Genomic DNA, 20,745 nt, shown 5'->3' with positions numbered 1-20,745 from the left:
AAGTGGTCAGTATTCAAACACTATAACGTTTACAACATGTTTCAGTCGGTCCCTAATTTCCCTGCATTGGGGCGCGTGTTTTTGTAAATAAGTTGTCCGTTGTTGGGCGGGGTTAGTACTCTTGTTGACTTGTCTCTTCAACAGGACTTTTCCGGGACACGCCGTATAAGTAAACATGCACAACCTCGGAGTGCTTCACCTGCGCAACTACATCGAAGAGTGTAGAGTTGGTTGAGCGGTTTCACTGCTGTCTACATCCGACTTCGCCATGATTTACTAATTTCCCGCTAACGTTTTTTATTTACGAACTTAATGGGCCGTTTTATTTTCATACTAAAGTACCACAGCTGTTAACTTGCATATTCACAAAAACATATACATATAGCATTTTCTGATGAGACTTCTGACCCTTGTATTTATTTTCTATTTTATTTTATGATTATTATTTGTTATTACTGCTTTCCATTCGAGTTCTATTGTCAGCCTGCAATTTGTACTGTTTGTACTGTATTATCCGCTTGATGTAATGGCCAGAATTCGTTTCTAAATAAAGGTTTATTAAAAAGAAGAAGACAACAAAAAAAAAAACGTTCAAATGGGCCGGCTCTCGGGCAGCGGGGTGTGAACCATCTTGACAGCTAAATTCAAGCTCTTTGGCTATACTTCAGGTTAATTTAAGACTCGGCAGCAGCACAACTGCATCTGACTGCCAAGGTGTCTTTGTCACTCTTAACAAAGGGACAAAGTATCGGGTATTGCAAGAATGGCTACGAAATTTTACGACCTTACAGCCAAACTGTTAACGGGAGAAACATTTAATTTCTCCTCCCTGAAGGGCAAAGTAGTCCTCATTGAGAATGTGGCGTCTCTCTGAGGTACGACCAGCAGGGATTACACCCAGATGAACGAGCTCCACGAGCGGTACGCCGAGAAGGGGCTTGTGATCCTGGGAGTGCCCTGCAACCAGTTCGGCCATCAGGTGAGGAAATTAATATCCTGCAGCTCTCTAGAACGAGGTTATTTGTATTCATATGTTTTAGTTTTATTTATTTTATTTTATTTTATTTTATTTTTCCTGCAAATACTTGATTTTGACATTCCGGAAATAGCCCCCTTGCTTTAAAATGTCATAAAATAACAAAAATAAAAGTATAAATAACAAATAGGCCTACTCAGGATCATACAACTATAGTAAATTATAATCAGGTTGTATTTTCTCAAGTTAAATTAGTTATGCTCCTGTTTGTGTTAGGTTCGAGCTTTAGTCTTATATTAAGTAAATTTGTAATTACAGCCTACTACAGACACAGTAATGCAAGTAAATTATTAAATTATCTTGAACATTTGTAAAAGTAAACCTAAAATTCAGTTATACGTTTTTTTGGGGTTTTTTTCTTGTGAGTATCTCAGTTACTGTGAGCAGTTACAGCAATAAGGGATATTTCGGAAAGAGGAAGTTGTGGTAGTGTGAACAGGTTTCCAAACAACATAACAAAAGACCAACAAGAATGTTGAAGTTGTTCATTGTTCTTAATGCATGCAGTTTTTCCTGCTTCACCATGATAATACACACGATAAGCAAATGTTATTTATTAACTCAGTGTCACTGCCAAAAATAAGAGTAACTCATTGACACATAAACTAATGAGCAGGAAGTTAAACAGATGCTCGTGCTATTAATGTGAGCCTCGAGTCAAACTGCAAGTTAACAACCAAACCAAAAGTTAGTTGTGTGCTAGAATGTTTTAACTGATCAAATTAATTTTCTAAAAAGCATCAAATAATTTGTTTGTCAAGTTTTCAAGCCCTCTGGATTTAAATTGAAACAGTTTTTGCCAGAGGTGTGGACTCGAGTCACAAAATTTGTTTTTCTGTCAGTCACGAGACACAAATTTGACTACTTGACTTTAATACCAGTGACCTGCGACCTCATCCTGAGTTGAGGCTTTTGACTTGAAAATATTTGATACTTTTCCCCCAAGCCCAAAGATGAAAAATGTGTCATTTAAAAAGTGTGCAACCAATCAGCTATTACCGCTATTTATTTCCAGCAAGTTAACCCTGAACTCCCCGGATAATCCACTTTGTTGTAACCGGTCAAACAGCTGCAGGAAAGAACATGAAAAAATGGACATTATGTTACAGACAGTTGGAGAAAAGATGATATGAAAGATACATGTGTACAAATCATCATCATCAAAAAACAAATGTAAGTAGGCAAAACGTGCAGGTCAAAAATGATAAATTATTTAAAAAAAAAATATCCTCCAACATATTTTAACAAATAAATACAAATTTTAAAAAGTCTTCCTGATTTTTGTAAAATGTAAGTATTTTAACTCTGTTACAATTACATTACATTTGGTGAAGAGTGCAATATGACTTGTTTAGGACTCGGGACTTGCTTGTCTTGTCTCGAAACTTAAGTGCAAAGACTTGAGACTTATTTCTAAACGCAAAATAATGATTTGGTCCCACCTCTTGTATCTAATCACTTCCCAAACAAAACTTTATAATAAACGTCCATAGTGACATAATGCCGTGTTAACTTCCTATAACACTTACAACACAACTTCCTATCCTGTAAATCTCACATAATCACACAAAATCTTCTGATCAACCCCCGCAGGAGAACTGCAAGAATGAAGAAATTCTCGTGTCTCTGAAATACGTCCGTCCTGGAAATGGCTTTGAGCCAAAGTTTAACCTCCTGGAGAAAGTGGATGTCAACGGCAAGGATGCTCATCCCCTGTTTGTGTTCCTGAGAGAAAAGCTCCCGTTTCCCAGCGACGAGCCAAGCGCCCTGATGACTGACCCCAAGTGCATCATCTGGAGCCCGGTCTGCAGAAACGACGTGGCCTGGAACTTTGAGAAGTTCCTCATCGGGCCGGATGGAGTGCCGTTCAAGCGCTACAGCAGGAGGTTCCTCACCAGCGACATCGAGGGAGACATCAAGAAGCTCCTGAGCCAGGCTAACTAATCCACCCGTCCTCCTTCACCCATCCTGCAGCTCCCACCTGCACCAGCACTACGTGCGCCTTAAGCTCCGTGTTTTTGTGTCCGTAGCTCCTGTAGATGGCGTTTGGTTCTTCTGCAGACCGCCTGTGCTCTCTCGTACACGATGGCTGAGTTCTGTTCTTTTACTACATGAAGGCATCCTCTGAAACCAAGCTAGTTGTGAGGGGGGGGTCTGATGAAATGTAAAAGGCTGAATGTTTTCAGATGCATTGTGTGCATGTAAAGCACAGCTGTGTTTTGATGTATGAAGAGGAATAATAATAAAAGTATTTTTTCAACATTTCTTGACTGCTTCTCAGTGAAATTCTAGTAACTTTTTATGGACTTAAAAAAAAAAAAAAAACCCTATCATGACTTCTGAATTTAGTTGGATTGATATTTTAAAGGTGATTTTGGTATTTTGCAACCTGGATTCTTTTTCCAGTGTTTTTGTGTCTAATTGATGAATGGGAACAACATTTTTTAAACTGGTCTGGTATTGAGCACCTACCAAACAGGCTGCAGTGTGACCACTTGGGGCTTGTTCACACCGTCAATGTTCGGCCAATAATTTTTTTTAATGCTGCTGGTCTCTGATCAATTTAAGTTTCTGAAAACATTATGGAGAGCGCCGTACAGAGATGGACCTTTTTTTTTTTTGAAGAGTAATATACTTCTTTTTAACCAGAAAATGCCCCAAAATCACAACTCTAAACCCACCAAACTATTAAAATAAACAGTCATTTTAGTTCATATAGAGTCAGCATATTTTTAAAATCTAATAGAGTAAATTAAGACATCATTTAAACCAACAGTGGAAAAACAAACCAAGATGGTTTTGTGAGTCTTTAGTTTCTGTTGACTTTGAATGAAGCGTGTTTTAGTCATAAAATTACAGTTCATTTACATGATTCAGGCTCAATAAAATTTGATAATAATACAATAAAACACAATAAAATAAACTGAACTGACCCTTTAATATTTTTTGATTCACACTAAATTTGGTAAAGTCAAGTTTTAACTGCATTAAAAAAAAACTATCCTCTATGAAAGTCCCATGTTAAAATTATTTTTCTGACATGCAATCTTTAAATGACCAGTCATGGTGGGGAAAATGATCCATCTAGCACTTTGTGAAAACTGGATTTACAATAACAGTCTGATGACTAGGAGTACAGATCATAGCTCATGTTGCAACCTGTCAGCATGAATGCCATGCAATTAAGGTTTCATCACCTGCAAATTTACAGTTCTGCAATACATAGGTATTTCACAACCACCACTGACATTTAGCCAGCTTTGTTCGAGTCACAGCAAGTCACAGAGAGAAAGGTATTTTGTGTGTGTAATTAGTCCAAACAAACCACCCTGTTGAGGCTTCCAGTCTTTATTGTACTTTGAATTCAAATATTTCTCAGTTAAAAACAAATACTGTAGATATCGGCAATAAGATAAATATGAGGACAAGAGTTTGTACACCTATTTTCAATAGTGTGATTATTTACATCTCTTCGGTTATTTTAGAGTTTGAATTGCTGTCGTGATTTAAGGGGAAAACAAGATTCGCTGCATTTGGCAGCTGCATTTTGTTTTCAACTAAGTATCTAGGGTTACAGATATGATGTAAAGCTTTTCTAGGCATATAGGCATAAATGATTATACGTAGGTAGTCACCTCTGAACGACATGATGGGCAGGACCAACCAGCACAAAGGGCACTTGGAGGCCCTTCATATCAACATGCTGTAATGCAACTAAGTGCAGAATTTATGCCACAGAACAGGACTTATAGGATGTACTGACCACCATTAGACAGCAGACCCTTAAGACTGAGTTTAAGTATTTTATACTCCGTCACACTCATACAAGACACCTGCTGTAACTGCTTCCTGGGATAACTGTGTCTTTAAGACCCATTCAGATAAAAACAAAGGGATTCTTCTCTTATGCTACCAACCGAGACAACTTTGCCCTATTTTCCTAAACGGCTGAGTGGTGTACTATGATCACTGGAAGGGAAAACAAATGCCTGCACTCCGTGGGAATGCTGTTAAGGTACTGCTGTCCTGATGACGCGTGTAGATTGTTCCTGATGATAAGGAGCAAGTTCAAGTTTCATGAATAAAAGCACCACTTTTATACTAGTTTATTTTGCTTCACTCAGTGTGCTTTGAAGATATCAAATAACATAGCCATTTCAATACAGAGCTGCATTAATGTACAAGACTAGTAAGGACAAGCCATTGCAGGTGAGCTAGGGGTCCGATCAGGCAGCAATCAAAATATGCTTATAAGACACATTAAAAATGTTCTGGAAGTGTATGACGGACCGTAATCCTTAATGCTAAGGCCAAATCATACAATTCTGTCATGTCTAGATACACCAGAAGCAGGTAGATAATGTACTCATGGAGAATTCAAAGTGCCCCCTTTTTAGTCAGGCTGCAGGAATCAAAAGGCCGCTTTTGCATTGTGATTACAAAAAAAAAAAGAAGGAAAAGAAAAATTGGTAGCAAGGGTAAGACTCCTCTCATAAGTTTAGGGTCCGAGAGACAGCAGAGCCCATTCTGTGCATTGAAGAACAAAAAAAGAGGATGGCTAAACAAGAGCTGAAAAACTGCTTTCCGCCATGGCTCATGTCAAAATGTAAATCTTAACATCTTGAAACAAGACATCCTTTCTGTGGTTTAGATTGCAACACAGACCTGGCAGCACAACTGCCAGTCTGCAGCAGCATCACCCCCCATCAGTGATCCACTCTACACAGGTGGAATAAGGTCACACGATTCTTTCCACAAGCACGGTGTGTATTGTTCTGCGTGCAGATCACACTGATAAAGTCTGCATTTACCTCAGCACAGCAAGATATTTAGAGATAAATCTAGGCACGACGCCAGTATCCTGCTGAAGTCTTAACAGTTGGTTACATCATGAAAACCTTGGAACGCTTTGGTTGAAACAACATGTGCATTTGGCTTCTTTTGTTTATATTACTGAAACATTTGTTTATCTACGCATTTGAGGGCACTTCTAACATTCTGTTCATCCAGTGAGAGGATCTTAATCCACCTATACTCCTCTTTTAGTTCCAGACTAGTAAACTAAGAAATCAGCAGGCCACCCGCTGCGGGGAGGACGTCTCTCGGGTCATTCTTCTGACACGGTTGTTGGCTCTATTTGACAACATACGAGATAGAAATCAAATAAAATATGGGGAAGGAAGGATTAATAATGTTAAGTCTGTGGAGTCCTCTGTCACTAAAGTAGCTTTGTGTGTGCGTCCGAGTGTCTCTATTTGCCGTATGTGTTTCAGTGCGTGTCCCTTTTAACGTCAGGGCTCCTCAGTTTGTGTCCATGTGATCATCGGCAGCTTCCGGGGCTCCTCCCAGCGAGGCCGAAGGCTGAGGTTTGGAGGGGGCTTCCTCGTCTCTGCGCTGATAGAACAGCACGTAGGCTGCTTTAGTCTGCAAGAGGCGACAAGGATAGCATTACACTACGAAAAAACGGACACTCGACACTGAGGACGGACTGATAAGAAGGCTGAGGGCGTATCTTCATTAAACATCCGTCAATGATAAATTAACAAATGCTGCATCTCTGGGGGGTATCTGAGTACAGGACACCAGGAGTTATTAAACCTTGGTTAACCTGCTACACAACAGCTTTTTCTTTCCTTATCTGACAGCGTGTTTCTTTCCTCCAAAAGGGGGCGCGGTCTTGGTGATGACTCACTGCCAGTGTGGTCTATGTGTGTCACATGATACTACTCACACAGTGCAGTGGTGTATTTTAAATCAGTACTACCAGGGATGTATCTCACATAACGATATTTCTGGACATATTTTAGATATTGGCCAAAATAACCTATATTCAAACATTTTCCAAAACTTTATGTTAATTCCAAACCATTTCCAAAATTTCCAGGAATTCCATGACTGAGGGAACTGTGTTAAGACTCAAAACTCACCACAATCTGGTCCTCTGAGGCAGAGGAGACACTGCTGTCATCAAAGTAATACCACTTTCCATCCACTTTATTCTTGCCATAAGCCGTGTCTGTTGCAGGGAAAAGGGGGTCAGACAAATAGATATTCGGTTCATTTGTTTATCCAGGGCGAGATAAATATCTTATCACGCCAGTTCACCATTAATGAACAAAGCAAACAAAACAAGAACTTGACAATGAGTCCACAGAGAACCCTTTGCCATATTAAAATGCAACTGATAAGTGTCTATGGAGATACACCTTTTGGTTCAGCAGACCATCTGTTAACACGTATTGCTTGTACGCTGTGAGACTAAATGTGTTGGTAGTGGCACAAGAACTAGAGTGGATTTTTACTGGCTGAAACCCCACCCAAAAAAACATTTTAATATTAAAAAAGATAAATTCTTTACAATTTTTTCAAGTCTATTGATGAGGAGTAAGATTGGCCTATGATAACTGTTCCAGAAGAAAGCAAAGTGCTATTCAGGAGATTAAAATGACAGAAAAAAGAAGAAAAAAATCAACATTGACTTACAGTGACCCCCTCCCATTCCTCCATAGTGGTTTGACACGGCAATGAGGTCATAAGTGTAGGGGCCGGCCTTAGGGTCACACACAAACTCTGACATGTTCAGATCCCTGACAAAGAAAATATCATCAGTTGCTGGAAAATAAAATGGCACTGCAACCACACTGAAACTGAGTTATAAAACTCTGAGTAACCAATAACTATACAGGAGATGCTCTTAAAGTCACATTCAATGTAAAACACAGTGAGCCTACTGTATGTTTAAGACAACCTTAGTAAGCATGAGTCAGCATTTTCTAAAGCTGGATAACATTTCCTCTGCCTCCTAGTTTCTAATGGATCAAGTTCCTCAACAGAGATCAAAATGTGCTGCACACACAGCGCCAAGAGGGAGACAGGTAGCCACAATTTCTCTATTTCAAAACGAAAAGGAAAAAGTGCTAACAGAAACCAGGTTAATGACTCATCAAGAGGTACTTCTGAAGGCTACATTAGTTACACAACTCAAGATAAGGAGACACTGGTGTATTTGTTCTTTGCAGTATGAAGTAAATTCCCTGAAGCAAGAGTCCATTTCTTGAAAGTACAATAAATACAGTATTTCCTCGTTCCGACCTTGGGCAGTTTTGTTCTATGAGTTTTTAACTACAGCTCCCCCTTCTGTTTAAGAGCAACTGATACTGCTGTGTCACTCACAAAACACATTTTTTTCAAATTGAGCAAAATAATGTGCATCCACAGCTCATTTTGTCACAACCTGGCGTGCATTTCTAATTACTTTCTCAATTAATAAACTGATAAATGATTACAATTCTACACTGAGTGATACTTGGTGACCAAAATCCATTTTCAGTTCCCATGTCTCAAAGTCATTTTTTTTAAATGGGTTTTTGTTAGATGCCTGAAATAAGGTCAGCAGTTTACAGAAGCTTTAGAGATTTCCATGTTTTTTCTGTGACATGAAATAAATCAGTAGATACCCCACTTGTGAATTTTGTTTGTTTTGTTTTATGCATTTTGAAAAGGCAATTGCTAACAAGTGGCTATTTAAAATACAGACATGGTCGGGAACATTAAACATCATCATCTCACTAAACAACAAGTTTAGTGGTGGTGACAGAATACATGCGACCATTTTCGACTTTGTTCATAGCCTATCGATAGCTGGCAATTGCATTAACGCTTCATAATCATAAAAGGAGTAATCTTTTATGAAAATAATCTTACTGTACGAAACATGAAAGTACCATAAACGTTTGGCATTTTCTGAGAAAACCAGGACGAAACCAACATTTTACCAGCATCTCTTTATTCTCATAATTCTAAGAACCGATAGGACAAGAGTCTTAGGTCTTATTAAATTCAATCTAAAATTTAAAGGCCCAAAACATCAACTGTCAGCCTTCACAAGTGTTTATTATTCTGACTGATCAGACAACTTCTCAGTACATCTGGGACTACTAGAAAGACAACAGTGCCCTTTTCTCAATATAAGACTAAAGGAGTGATGCTTAACTCACGGTCCATGGGCCAGATGTACCAATTGTCCTAGAAACGCCTCTGTATACACCTCATCTGTGCGGGTTGCTCTGACTAGATTTGCCTTTTAGCAAAGATGAGCGAGGACAGCAAACGACGAAAGGTTGACAACAGGCAAATAATTTATTATGTACTGAAAAAATTATATTTCTGTTTATTTTTTTAACTGGCTCTTGTCATTTTGCAAAGACATCCACCTGGCAAAGCAAGTTAAGCATGTCTGGTTGAAAGCCTTCTTCTTTAACTTATCAACTATCCTAAAAATGATCAATACTCCTGCATACCTGATGGGAAAGTCCACCACTGTGTCCAGCTTGTCCCTCCAACACCGGTTATAGGAGAACCGCTTTAGATGAACTACAAGAATGCGAGGCAGCGACCACAAGTCAAACTTTTTTGTGGCCTGTTGGTGTTTCTTACATGTTGGACAATACCTGCATAGAAAAAGAAACGTATTCGTAAGACAAAGATAGAAACCTAACTGGTGGTTCGACACTGAACTAGGCTGTAGTTGTGAACCTTACCATGGATCGTGCTCTCCGAGTGTCTCCATGGTGGTGAAGAGCTCGATGCACTCCCTCAGAGCCACAGTGGCTTTCTTCTTTTGGGGCTGGAGCATGCTCTCGTGCTTCTCGTAGGCCTACGCAGAATATCCACACAAATATAAACAGACTGTTTTGAAAATCTCTGCAGGGGATTTTTCTGATGCATATTAACCAACTGACCTCTGCTTCCTGTTCATCATAACACAGTTTCTTTGACTCTGTGTCCCAGTCAATCGCCACTGTGGAATGTGCTGCAGAGAGAGACGGGTGGGAGAGGCTGTGTCAACACAAAGTGGCCTCAAAAAAAATAAAACTATCCATGCAATTGAAAGTTTAAAAGATGAGCACTGACGATTAAGTTTGAGGACATTTCCATCACAGGGCAGCGGGCTGATGTTAGCTGTTCCATAAGAGTTGACTATGCTGAAAGTGAAGAGCTTTGCTGGTGAAGAGCACTGCTTGGTCATGCCTCCTTTAGGGCCATTTTCCAAGTCAGAGGTTTCCTCTTCCTCCTCCTCAGACTGACCGTTCTCTGGCTCTGGACTCACCTGGTGGTCCATGGCCTCCTCCTCACCTGCACAAATACCAATAAAATCTTGTCAATTTTGAAGTTCTGTTTGCATGGCTGATCAATGTTTCCTTTGCATTCAATTGCTGACAGAAAACATTCGCTGCTTACCATCATATAGCCCGTTAGTTTCATTGCACGTCCCTGAGTGGTTGCTGCCGTTACTGGAGCTGGCACTGCACGAAGCCCCGTCTGACAGGGGGCTCCCACAGCCACCCAGGCTGGCATTGTGACTAGACGATGTGGAACATTCAGGAGCCTGGCTGCAGCTGGCAAAGGTGGCTGAGGCTGAGGCCCTGCTCTCAGTGTTGGGGCTCTGGGATTGTTTTACATAGCGCCTGCAACAGGGAACAAAGCACATCAGTTAACCAGCAAATACACTCACTTTACATTAGCAGTCGCTGCACCGTCACGCTGTTTCCTTCCTTGCACAGTAGGTCCTTACCCAATCCTCTCCAGGATCTTGTCATAAAGAACGTCTGCTATGAGGTTGTGTCTGGGCACGGTGATGAGTAAAGGCTGGCCAAACAGCATGGTGCTTGAGGAACTTCCAGCATGCTTGGAGTGGCGCTCCCTGAAATATACAGGCAGGTTCATCCTCTCGCTGTCCTCTTCCTGTACCTCATACCTGCGAAGAGCGACAACACAAACACACTCATCACACACACCTTAAAGAGCAGCAAGTGACTCGCTTTTAGACCTGCACCAAGAGAAATCAAGTTTTTAAATTGTATTTTTTCTAGACTTACACAAAGATGTCATCCTTTTCCATGATTTGGTTGAGGCCATCATCCCGTCTGTAAATTTTATGGAACCTATGATTGTAAACGTCAGCCACCACCATCTACAAAGAGAAGTGAATTCAAAGGTTAGCACATAATGTTTCCATTTCAACCAAAGAGGAAGAAAATGTTAAGCTGGAAGTATTAAAGGAAAAAGTTTTTACATTTTCCGGAGGGAATCCACACAGTTTGGACAAGGCGCTGCACAGGTCTGTCACTGTACCCAGTTTGGGGACCACTACTCGATACTGTCAGACAAAGAAAAAACAGATATTAAGATCTAAGTCAGGGAACTGCTAAATTAAATGCCTGAGCTTTGAGAAACATCAACAGCCAGTACAAAGCCAACTCTCTTTAAAAGCTGGAATACTAGCATTAGTTAGTTGGTATTAATTAGAATTAATTTAACCACAGTAGTTTGAGTCTAGAGAGTTCATTTCCACCTCACCTGCGTGGGTCTGGACTGTGGGTCCGATCGCACCAGGAAAACCTCCATAGTGCGGTCCTTCTTCATGGGCAGAGGCAGTGTGAGGTAGCAGAATGGGTCAAAGGTTACAGACACCTTGGAGCACTCTGGGCACACCAAAGTGGACTTGAAGAGGCCGTGGAAAATATCAACGATAATAGAGTCATTGCGCAAGCGGTGGTTCGTCCAGGCTTCCTTTGCAACAATCTGTAATTCCACAACCAACATGGAAAAACTTTCATTAGATGCCATTTAAAAACCTCAGAGAGAAAGAGTGCAACTTGATATTTTGTGATGAGTAATTCAATGAAGCATTTTGCTCTTCTGTTATTTAGAGCTGCATGTTTGATCAATTAGCTATCAACTATTAAAGAAATCACCAACTAATCTGATTATATATTAATTGATTTGAGAAATTTTTAAGGAAAAAAGGCCAAAATTTCTCTTATCCCAGCTCCTTATTTGGAAATATCTTCTGTGTTTTTTGTTTTTTTTAACTTCTCTATGCTGCAGACTCAATATATTTCAGATGTGAACAAAATAAGACATTAAGGACATCATCTTTGGGAAACACTCAACAAAATTGTTTTTACCATTTTCCTTACATTTTATAGACAAAACAACAAATCGTCTGATCAAGGAAAAAAAACAACAGATTAACCAATGATGAAAATAATGACTAGTTGCAGCCCTGTTATAAAACAGTGTTTATAAAAGCACACTATGTGCAACTTCAAAAGATTACACTATGACTATGTCTTGCTGCTCAGTTAATCTCTGAAATCTAAAGCCAATTTCACCTTCATAAATCAAAACACAACATAGCTCGATGTGCTGTGAATGTTAAAAATGGAAGCAGCATTATTTTGTGGCATCAGACTGAACTACTGAATGCAGATTTCATTTTCCTTTTTGAAAAACAATAACCCTGAAAAACCACACAAGGTAATGTCCACAGTTTGAAACCAGTATCACGCCACATATAAATATGCGCTATACCTCGTCTGGACGGCCCTCTGCATCCCTCAGGGCCAGGTAAGGCTTCTTCTTGACGCGGTTTAGATCTTCATGGAGCCCGTCGAGCAGGAAGGCCAACAACTCCTGTGAGTCTTGCTGTTGATAGCCTGAAAACTGGGGGGCAAAACGCCCGACCTGTGTCTGGAAAAAAAAAAGGTACATTTTATTAACTTTGTTTGTAGGTTTAGGATTATGAATAGGATTATTTTCAATCTTTACTCATTCACTTCAGATTTAAGCTGCTTGACACAACTCACTTTAAAGGTACGTGGGGCCACATAGCTGCTGCGGCTCAGCCACATCTGCTTTACTAGATCTGCATAGGCCTCGGCAATCTCGCCCCTCATTCCCAGGGGATTCTCTCGGTTAATCTCTGCCTCATACTGGTCATTGAGGAAGTACTCGGTGAGATGAGATGCATTGCTCAGGCACTGAAAGAAGAGGAATTAAAGTGGATTATGTGAACATAAAACCTCAAAACATGCAACTGACTTTCTCCAAAAGTTGTAAGTGTCGCATTTTAGTTTGGTTTTTTTTACCTGGAGGGCAGAGTTCATGAAGCACGTGTTGCCCAAATTACTGAGACCACACAGGCCAGGCTGTGACTGTGACTCTCTGTAGTTGTAGGAGGAGCTGTATGAATTGTAGCCCCCCAGTCTGTTGGAAAAGTATATGTGTTACTTGTGTGCATCTTCCTCTGTGCTATGATGAAGCCAATACCAAACACTTATGTTTAAACATGACATTTAAATATGGCATGTGCATAAAATATCAGATTAATAAAATACCAGAAAATACAAGAGAACACGTTCACCACTTAAATGAATTGTCAACAAGCAATATTACCTCGGCTAAAGCCGCAACTCTTAAAATACTGATTTACACAATCATGCAAACCCTAAACAAATATATGCACAAAAGCACATGATTACAGGAGCTCACTGCAGTTCATGTAAAATGTTATGTAACAGATGTTTTATGCAATCAAAGGAGCTTTCTCTTGCAAATTCAGTCAAACTTTTCAACTTTTATTTTGCATTTCATATGAAATTGTGTGTCTAACACACACACCTCTATTCAGCAGGAAACCAGTTACTGGTACATTTCTACTTAGACTGTAGTTAAAAGCAGATTGAGGATATATTATTGCTACTTTTAATGTCAAACCATCTCCTGAGGTGGTTGGGACTATCAAAAGAACATCAAAGCCTTTTGAATAAGTTGTCTGCACTTACTTCAGACGTCATTACTGCAGGTACATCTTATTTCTCTTTAGAACTTAAAGCAATGTCCCTGAATGCACTAGTGAAGTGGCAAATCTTATGCTGAGCTTGAATGTGAGCACAGATCTTCCTCTGTATGCAACTTTTTTTTTTTTCATTCAAGGACGCTGCGCAAATGCTTTGTTTTTGTTCAGACTAATTTAGTGTTTTGTTCTCCGGTAAGCTGTGGCAATGCAATCTCTACTGAGATGCTACTTTATAAGTTACAACTGATGCTATCCAATACAGCGATTGGCAATAAATCCTATCTGTATGATCTGCATTAGGTTTTTGTTGACATAAATAGGGGGGGATAAATAATTATGAACACCTGTCAATGTAACAAACAGTCTACACTCTCCAAAGTTGAGTGGAGTTGAATAAACCTCAAGATTTTGGTTGCAGCTATATGTACCAAATAAACTGGTTACTTTGAGTATAGCCTTTGCTAATTAAATTGCATAGTTCATGCTATTTCACAAAATAGTTAATCAACTTTTCAGTAATCCTTCTAACCTCTAGGTAGCACTGAACTTCAGAAAGAGCAGATGCAAGCTTCTTACGGCCATAAAGCCTTTTCCAGCAAGCACTATAATGGACCCTTGCTGCAACAATATGGTTACAGTGAGTTCTTTTATTCCATGTTTCTCATCATGCAGTATGATAAAACTATGGTGATACACACACTGTAGTGTACAGTATGCACATATTTGATATCAGCCGGCTATCAAATGGATGTTGGCATGCACTGCTTTTCTGGGTCACACACAGTGTCGGACAAACCCAATACAAAACAAATTTACAATGTAAAAACTGACGAACATTGAAACAATGAAAAGCAGAAGTACTATTGACCGTTTCATTGCTATTTTGTTGCTTGGAACAAAGGTTTGGTCCCTGTCCACTTCCTCTCTGCTACCGAATCAACAAGCATTGCGACAAAACATTTTTACCCATTTCAAATGTTCATTTGTTTTAAAGGTCTGTAAATTAACTTATAATTTGAGCAGAGAAAAAGCACACACTTTTAATTCGGCAGTAACAGACATTGAATTATCTGTTGGTTTTTTTTCAGCAAAGATCTAATGTTCTGATGCGGGTCTGTAGAGGCTGAACCGTAATGTACTGATAAGAGAATGCCTTAAATGCAAGAGTAGCGCACAAAAATCTCCTCTTAAATCTCCCATACAATCCACTGGCATGAGAATAATTGGATTTGCAGGCCTCATCATAGTTCAAACTATGTCTTTGGAGAGCTGATAACCACATGAGCTGAGGAAGTAACTGGTACATGAGTACATTGAGTTAGATGAACTGCTGGTTGTTATGTGTTTGTACCAAACTCATGTGCTCATAACTGAAAAGTCTTGTGCCACAAAAACACATACAGTAAATGCCCAGGAAAGGTAAAGGACGGTACTCTGTGCATGGGGAAAACAGTGTGGGGGGGTTAAATCAATACAAAACTCTTACCTGTTGCCAGAGGAGGTGCTGTTGTTAAGTGTGTAGCCAGGGCTACAGCTGCTGTCTCCATTGGTTACTGTTGAGGAGATGCTGGCTGTTGAGTTGGAGGAGAGTTTTGGGGAGGTAGTGAAATTCCTGGATGGGGTTGTACTGGATCTGGTGAGCAATAACAAAACCACATTTTAGGGAAGCACATTTCTAAAAACAGCATTAAACTTTCAAGGACACAACTTATCTCCTGTTCTTGACTGACAATAAAAAAAACAAACAACAAGGTATTTGCTTACTTGGGATGAGAGGCTTGTCTGGGCCATGTGCCATCCTCATTCTTACGCTCAATCACAAGCACCTGTGGGAGAACAAGCTGAGTGAGAGCCAAGCCGGCACAACTGACCTTCATGCCAGAGCTATCATGTCTCAGGCTTGAATTTAATACTAAATGTGCACCATGTGCTGCCAAGATTTAGCTGCTGCAGGTAGGTCTATCAACTGCATTAACTTTGATGTGTGATTAGTTCGTTTTTGACCTTCGGTTTAAAGTTTTAGGACATTGGGTGCTGGGATAAATTGAAACTTTTGTCCCGTGTCTTTCACATTGCAACTCATGACTATGAAGTACATGAGTATGGGTGCAATAGCATGAACATCACAGTACAGTACAGTACAGTTTAATGTAATTTAGTAAACTGTAACCAACAGTAAAACTTTGAAAGATCATTTTTTTTATGGAAAGGTCATGGTGTTAGCTAAACTCAACAGTAACATTTGAGGCGATGTGATCTTGCTGAATTAGATTATGTTATGCAGTAAGATGTCATTCTCTTCCCTACACCCAGTCCAGCCACCCCTTATATATAGGAAATGCAAAATATAAACAAAAAAATACATTTCCCAGTGCTATGACTTAACTTCAGCATCCAAAATTACAATATAGCTGAACCAAAAGCTGACTTCTCTGACAAAAGAAGACTTACACACTATAATCCTAACAATATCTTGTTGCAGAACTAATGTACAGTATTGCAATAGAGACCTAGAGTTCCTGTTATTCCTGTAATGCTTGTAAATCATTTATGTATGCACAGTAAGTACCAGTATGTTACTGGGCCATGGTGTTCTTCAAAAGACAAGAGGAACAGACTCTATCAGTGATATGAAGGTTATTTGAATAACACAGCTCTACACTACCTGCCCCTGGAAGAGACCAGCATCCTGTACAGTGCTGTCTGGCTTGTTCAGCTGCTCGTAGGTGTTGCTCATGTATTTGTTCCAGAGCCGTGTCTCCTTCTCCGATGGAATATTGAACAGCGTCCTCATCTCCTTCTCTATAGTATCTGGAGAGTGGGGAATTGCAGGTATTTTCTTTATTCAATTTGTACACAGAGCACATTTAAAAGACTGACAATGTGTAGATATTTCCAACGTATGGGCAAGCATCTATCTAGTTATTTTCAATACAAAGTTGAATCTCAAAAAACACTTTTGAGTATCTCACCTATAGTATCAGCTTTGCTGAAATGACGCGTGACAACATTGTCCATGTTGTCATTCTCACACAAGTTCAGCTCCAGCAAATAGACCTCCACCTTACAGTGCTTAACAAACATGCCATGTTCAACAACCTGGAGAGGAAAGACGACATTTAGGTGCCCAATCCGTAAGTGAAGGGCCAAAGTTATTTATTTTATTTATTTATTTTTTTAAATCTTGGATGGCATTACCTTCCTGACGATGGGTCGCTGACCCTCAAGGCAGCCGTACCAGCTGACAAGCTTATTCCAAGCCTCAGTGGGTACAAGGACATAGTCCAGCTCATCTATAAGGTGCTCTTTCAGGGCCTGAGTCTCCTGGTCTTTAAGGGAAAGAAGATATCAGAATAACTACAGGCTGAAGAACAGCTCTTTGCATCAATATGTGGGATTATGTCGTTTTTATCAGCAACCAAATCAACACACAACAGATGCCTGTTTGAAGGTATACCTGAGAAAAGCCCGGAGTTGTCAATCGGCCCTGGGTAGAGGCTCCGTTCTCCAACATTGTACATATCCCAGCTGTCAAATCCAACATACTTCTTCCATTGTTTGAACCACCGACTGTCTATTAGATACCTAAAACAAATGGGTTGGTAACAGTTAATGACAAATACATCACACTTGATCGTTGCATCTGAACCTTTACAGGTCTAGTGTGTGTTGGATTTTGGAGCATCTGAATCTGCAGTGAAGTTGCAGATTGCAAATAACTGAAGCATTCCCTGTAGGCCAAGCGTGTAAAACTACAACGGCCAATGCAAAAATGTCAATGGCCAAATCTAGAGCCAGTGTTTGGTTTGTCCATTCTGGGTTACTGTAGAAACAAAATGACGGACTCAGAGGAAGAGCACCACCCAGTCCATATGTAGCTATAAACAGCTCATTCTAAGGTAAGGATAACACGAATCTTACAATCAAGTGATAACACTCAAATGAAAACATAACTATGAATATTAGATTCCACTCATGCCAACAAACCTACCTAAAACCTACACATTGAACCTTTCAGACTCATAGTTCATAAAACATTTTTTATTTATTTGATTTGTTTGGAAAATTGAGTAAGGGCAGAAAACTATCAAAGGGATGATACAGTGTATGGGGTTTGGAGAAACATTGTACTGGTCTTATGCCAACTGGGAACATTATGCAACACCAAACTGCCTTGGCATTTGCAGATATAGTAACAGCAAGCAAGTTTGACCTAATCTCCCAAGCGAGAATCTCCTTTAGTTAATAGGCTTGTTAGCAAGCATTCCCATAGTAAGACGTTGCGGTCATGGAACTTTGTTTAGCTTGACCACTGTCAGAATTAATGCAATAGCCTCAAGCCGGAGGTGTCTCAAAGTAAGGTGTGTGATATTTGCCCTTTGACTTTAGGTCAGCATCCCCCTTACCTTGTGAAAATCATACATTCAAATGTAATGCAATGATATAGTAGCTGATATTTAACCACAGTATCAAACACTAGGCATAGCTGATACGTTTTAACAACTATATGATCATGTACGCTGAGGAGCTAGTAGCTGACACATAATAGATGTGCTATGTTATTCTCTTTGTGGCCCTTTTCTGTCAACACATAAAGCAATTCAAATTCTTGCTTATCTGACCGTTTTCCGTAGTAAAACTGAATTGCTGTTGTGAAGCTTCTTTAATACAACTAGCTGCATTATGTCAAGGCCTGGATGGTCTTTATGATAAGAAACAATGTTAGCTAACGTTTTCACAGGAAGCCGGCCAGTAAGGAAACCTGTCAGACAACTTCAATTAACATGTCACTACAGGCGGGTAACAACATTGTAAAACATCCCTGTCAATTGGCCCCATTTCCTGAGCACTAACTATCTGACAACGAGCCGGTTTGACTAGCAGGGGAACCTACCACCTGAATCCAGGGCCTAACGTTATTCTCCCAGCCGACTAGCCACCACACCAGCCAACGTCACCTAACTTGTCACAAAACAGGTATTAACATCCAAGTACTCTACAGTTGAGCCACTAAGCTAGCCACGATAGTTAGGTTGTTTACGGCTTTCGTTAATAGTGGTTATGACAGGCACCACTCTAAACAGAGATATTGTGAAGTCTGGTTGGCTAGCAGCTAGCATGCTAACCTGTTAAACATTAGCTCAGCAGCTTTCGCTTCAGACTCGCAACCAATGATGCCGTTAGCCTGCTAGCTTTAGCGTATTAGCATTTCCTGTTTCTAGCTAACGCTAACTGAAACACCCTGGTAACGCTGGTCGACTCTCACCATTCGTCTCCCTTTCTTAGCGTTGTCTTCAAAAGTGACCCGATAGTCTGTTTTTGATTCTCCGTTGAAGGGGTTGGCATTTGTGCGGCTACCGGCTCCGAGTCGGAGTCTGCCGCGCCACCCGGCTCGGGTCCGCCTCCCTCGGCCATCATGCAGCGAATGTGCCGGTGTCGTGAACGCGCGGATGCAGGAGGCGCACTTGAGCGAGCTTCAGAGCGCCGCTCATGGGAAAGCTTCTTCCTCTACGGTCATTACACAACCGAGGAGAGCTGCTGCAGCACTCCAGCGTGAACGCTCTGCCATCACCATCATCACACCAGGCAGGCAGATGCTAAACGGCACACTGTCTCAGGTCAACTGTGTACCAGAAGGGCTACTTTACAAAAAACATCCGTGCACTCACTGCTGTGACCTCTTCAGAGGAATCCACCAAACTCCAGTGGTAAAATGTAATATAGTACAAGTGCTTAAGTATGAATTCGAGGTACTTGTACATTACTCGAGTATATGATTTCTATGCTACTTTATACTTTTACCCCACTACATTTCAGAGATCAATATTGTACTTTTTACTTCACTACATTTATCTGACAGCTTTGGGTACTTTATTAATTTAAGTTTTTTTGCCAAAAAAAAACCCATAAGAAGGATTTCTAAATTATGATCTTTGTTACAACAGTTTATAAAAGTGCAGCTGTAACAATTAGTTCAGTCGATTCATAATGGAAAATTAATAACCAACTGTTTTGGTGAATAGTTAAGTGTTTTTCTATTTTATTTATTGTGATAGTTTTGACATTTTTGGGAATCTACTTTTTTATGATTTTTCTCATTTGGTACTTTTACTTTTAATATCTTAAATAAATTGTCCTGATTATACTTGCTCACTACAACCTAAGTACCATTTTCAGTGCAGAAGTTTCACTTGTAACAAAGTACTTTCACAGGATGATATCAGTAATTTTACTCAAGAAAAGGATCTGAGTACTTCTTTCACCACTGCATCACCAACTTCACCTTAGCAAACTGATAACCTGTTAGATAGCAGACATATTACTCAGATTACTCATGTTGCATGTGAAAGGGTAAATTTGGCATTTTCCAACCTGAACTCTATTTTATCGTGATTTTGTTTGTAAATGACTTGTGAAAACAATAATTCTTGAATTTGGTCCTGTATTTAGGAGAGAGGGCTGCAGCCAGCCTGCCGTGCAGCGCCAGTACTGTAATCAGGTGGGCCTCTCTTGCAAAATCACTGTACATGCCTTAAAGTTGTTTCATTTTTGTCACAGTCAAGTTCAGATTGTTAATTTAAGTGTCTTAAGTTTCTCTTCACCTTTTGCTAAATACAGTCTGTTTGTTAAGTGGACTAAATGTCTAAAGTCTAGGTCTAGGAGTTGTCTTCCTCTGAAATCTCACACGTCTTAACTTATTGCAGTAAGACAATGTTGCAAATGTTAGTGAGAGGGAAAAGTGTGCTGTGCTGCAGTACAGAAAACAGCTTAGTGTCATCTAAAAGATTCTCAATGACACATTTACAGCGTTTTCTTCCTGTATGTGTCACATCATTACAAAATTTCTTTTTGAGCGAGACTTAGACACACCTCTAACACTTACAGTAACAATCTGAGCCTGACTGTGGTAAAATAATTACCACTTTTAATGGACATACAATGATGATGCACAATTGCCCCACCTAGTTATATCGCAAGCTGTAGCCCTCTCTCTCTACTTGACCATTTTCAAAATATAACATTCACATCAGCAACTTAGACACAAAACCATGGGAAAATAGGGGAA

General features: G+C 39.9%; 2 protein-coding genes across 2 annotated transcripts; one reads left to right on the top strand and one right to left on the bottom strand.

Moving 5' to 3' along the window:
• The first annotated feature begins 679 nt into the window (after nt 1–679).
• On the top strand, nt 680–3,298 carry gpx1b (glutathione peroxidase 1b). Its single transcript, XM_042504235.2, has 2 exons — nt 680–979; nt 2,630–3,298. The coding sequence occupies exons 1-2, from the start codon at nt 764–766 to the stop codon at nt 2,978–2,980; spliced, it is 567 nt and encodes a 188-aa protein (XP_042360169.1). The 5' UTR covers nt 680–763; the 3' UTR covers nt 2,981–3,298.
• A 1,070-nt stretch (nt 3,299–4,368) lies between these two features.
• usp4 (ubiquitin specific peptidase 4) lies at nt 4,369–19,135 on the bottom strand. The gene is made up of 22 exons (XM_042504224.2): nt 18,946–19,135; nt 17,137–17,264; nt 16,878–17,008; nt 16,652–16,778; nt 16,345–16,490; nt 15,444–15,505; nt 15,166–15,312; nt 12,970–13,087; nt 12,688–12,861; nt 12,413–12,571; nt 11,396–11,620; nt 11,112–11,195; nt 10,915–11,009; nt 10,611–10,793; nt 10,277–10,503; nt 9,950–10,171; nt 9,778–9,848; nt 9,577–9,692; nt 9,337–9,486; nt 7,520–7,623; nt 6,964–7,052; nt 4,369–6,460 (listed from the first exon to the last, which is right to left on the bottom strand). The coding sequence occupies exons 1-22, from the start codon at nt 19,095–19,097 to the stop codon at nt 6,338–6,340; spliced, it is 3,033 nt and encodes a 1,010-aa protein (XP_042360158.1). The 5' UTR covers nt 19,098–19,135; the 3' UTR covers nt 4,369–6,337.
• Nucleotides 19,136–20,745: the final 1,610 nt, after the last annotated feature.

The sequence above is a fragment of the Plectropomus leopardus genome, chromosome 2 (assembly GCF_026936395.1).
Source record: "Plectropomus leopardus strain MGB_pleo_1.0 chromosome 2, ASM2693639v1, whole genome shotgun sequence".
Lineage (NCBI taxonomy): Eukaryota > Metazoa > Chordata > Actinopteri > Perciformes > Serranidae > Plectropomus > Plectropomus leopardus.
This window is presented reverse-complemented; position numbering and strand designations above follow the sequence as displayed.

What these genes read in the sequence shown, in the direction of transcription:
- usp4 (XM_042504224.2), bottom strand. Translation starts at nt 19,097, where the DNA reads ATGATGGCCGAGGGAGGCGGACCCGAGCCGGGTGGCGCGGCAGACTCC. An exon ending in TCATGAACTCTGCCCTCCAG is followed by an intron (nt 12,862 to 12,969) that starts GTAAAAAAAACC and finishes CTCTTCTTTCAG; the next exon opens with TGCCTGAGCAATGCATCTCA. An exon ending in TGGCCCCACGTACCTTTAAA is followed by an intron (nt 12,572 to 12,687) that starts GTGAGTTGTGTC and finishes TTTTTTTTCCAG; the next exon opens with ACACAGGTCGGGCGTTTTGC.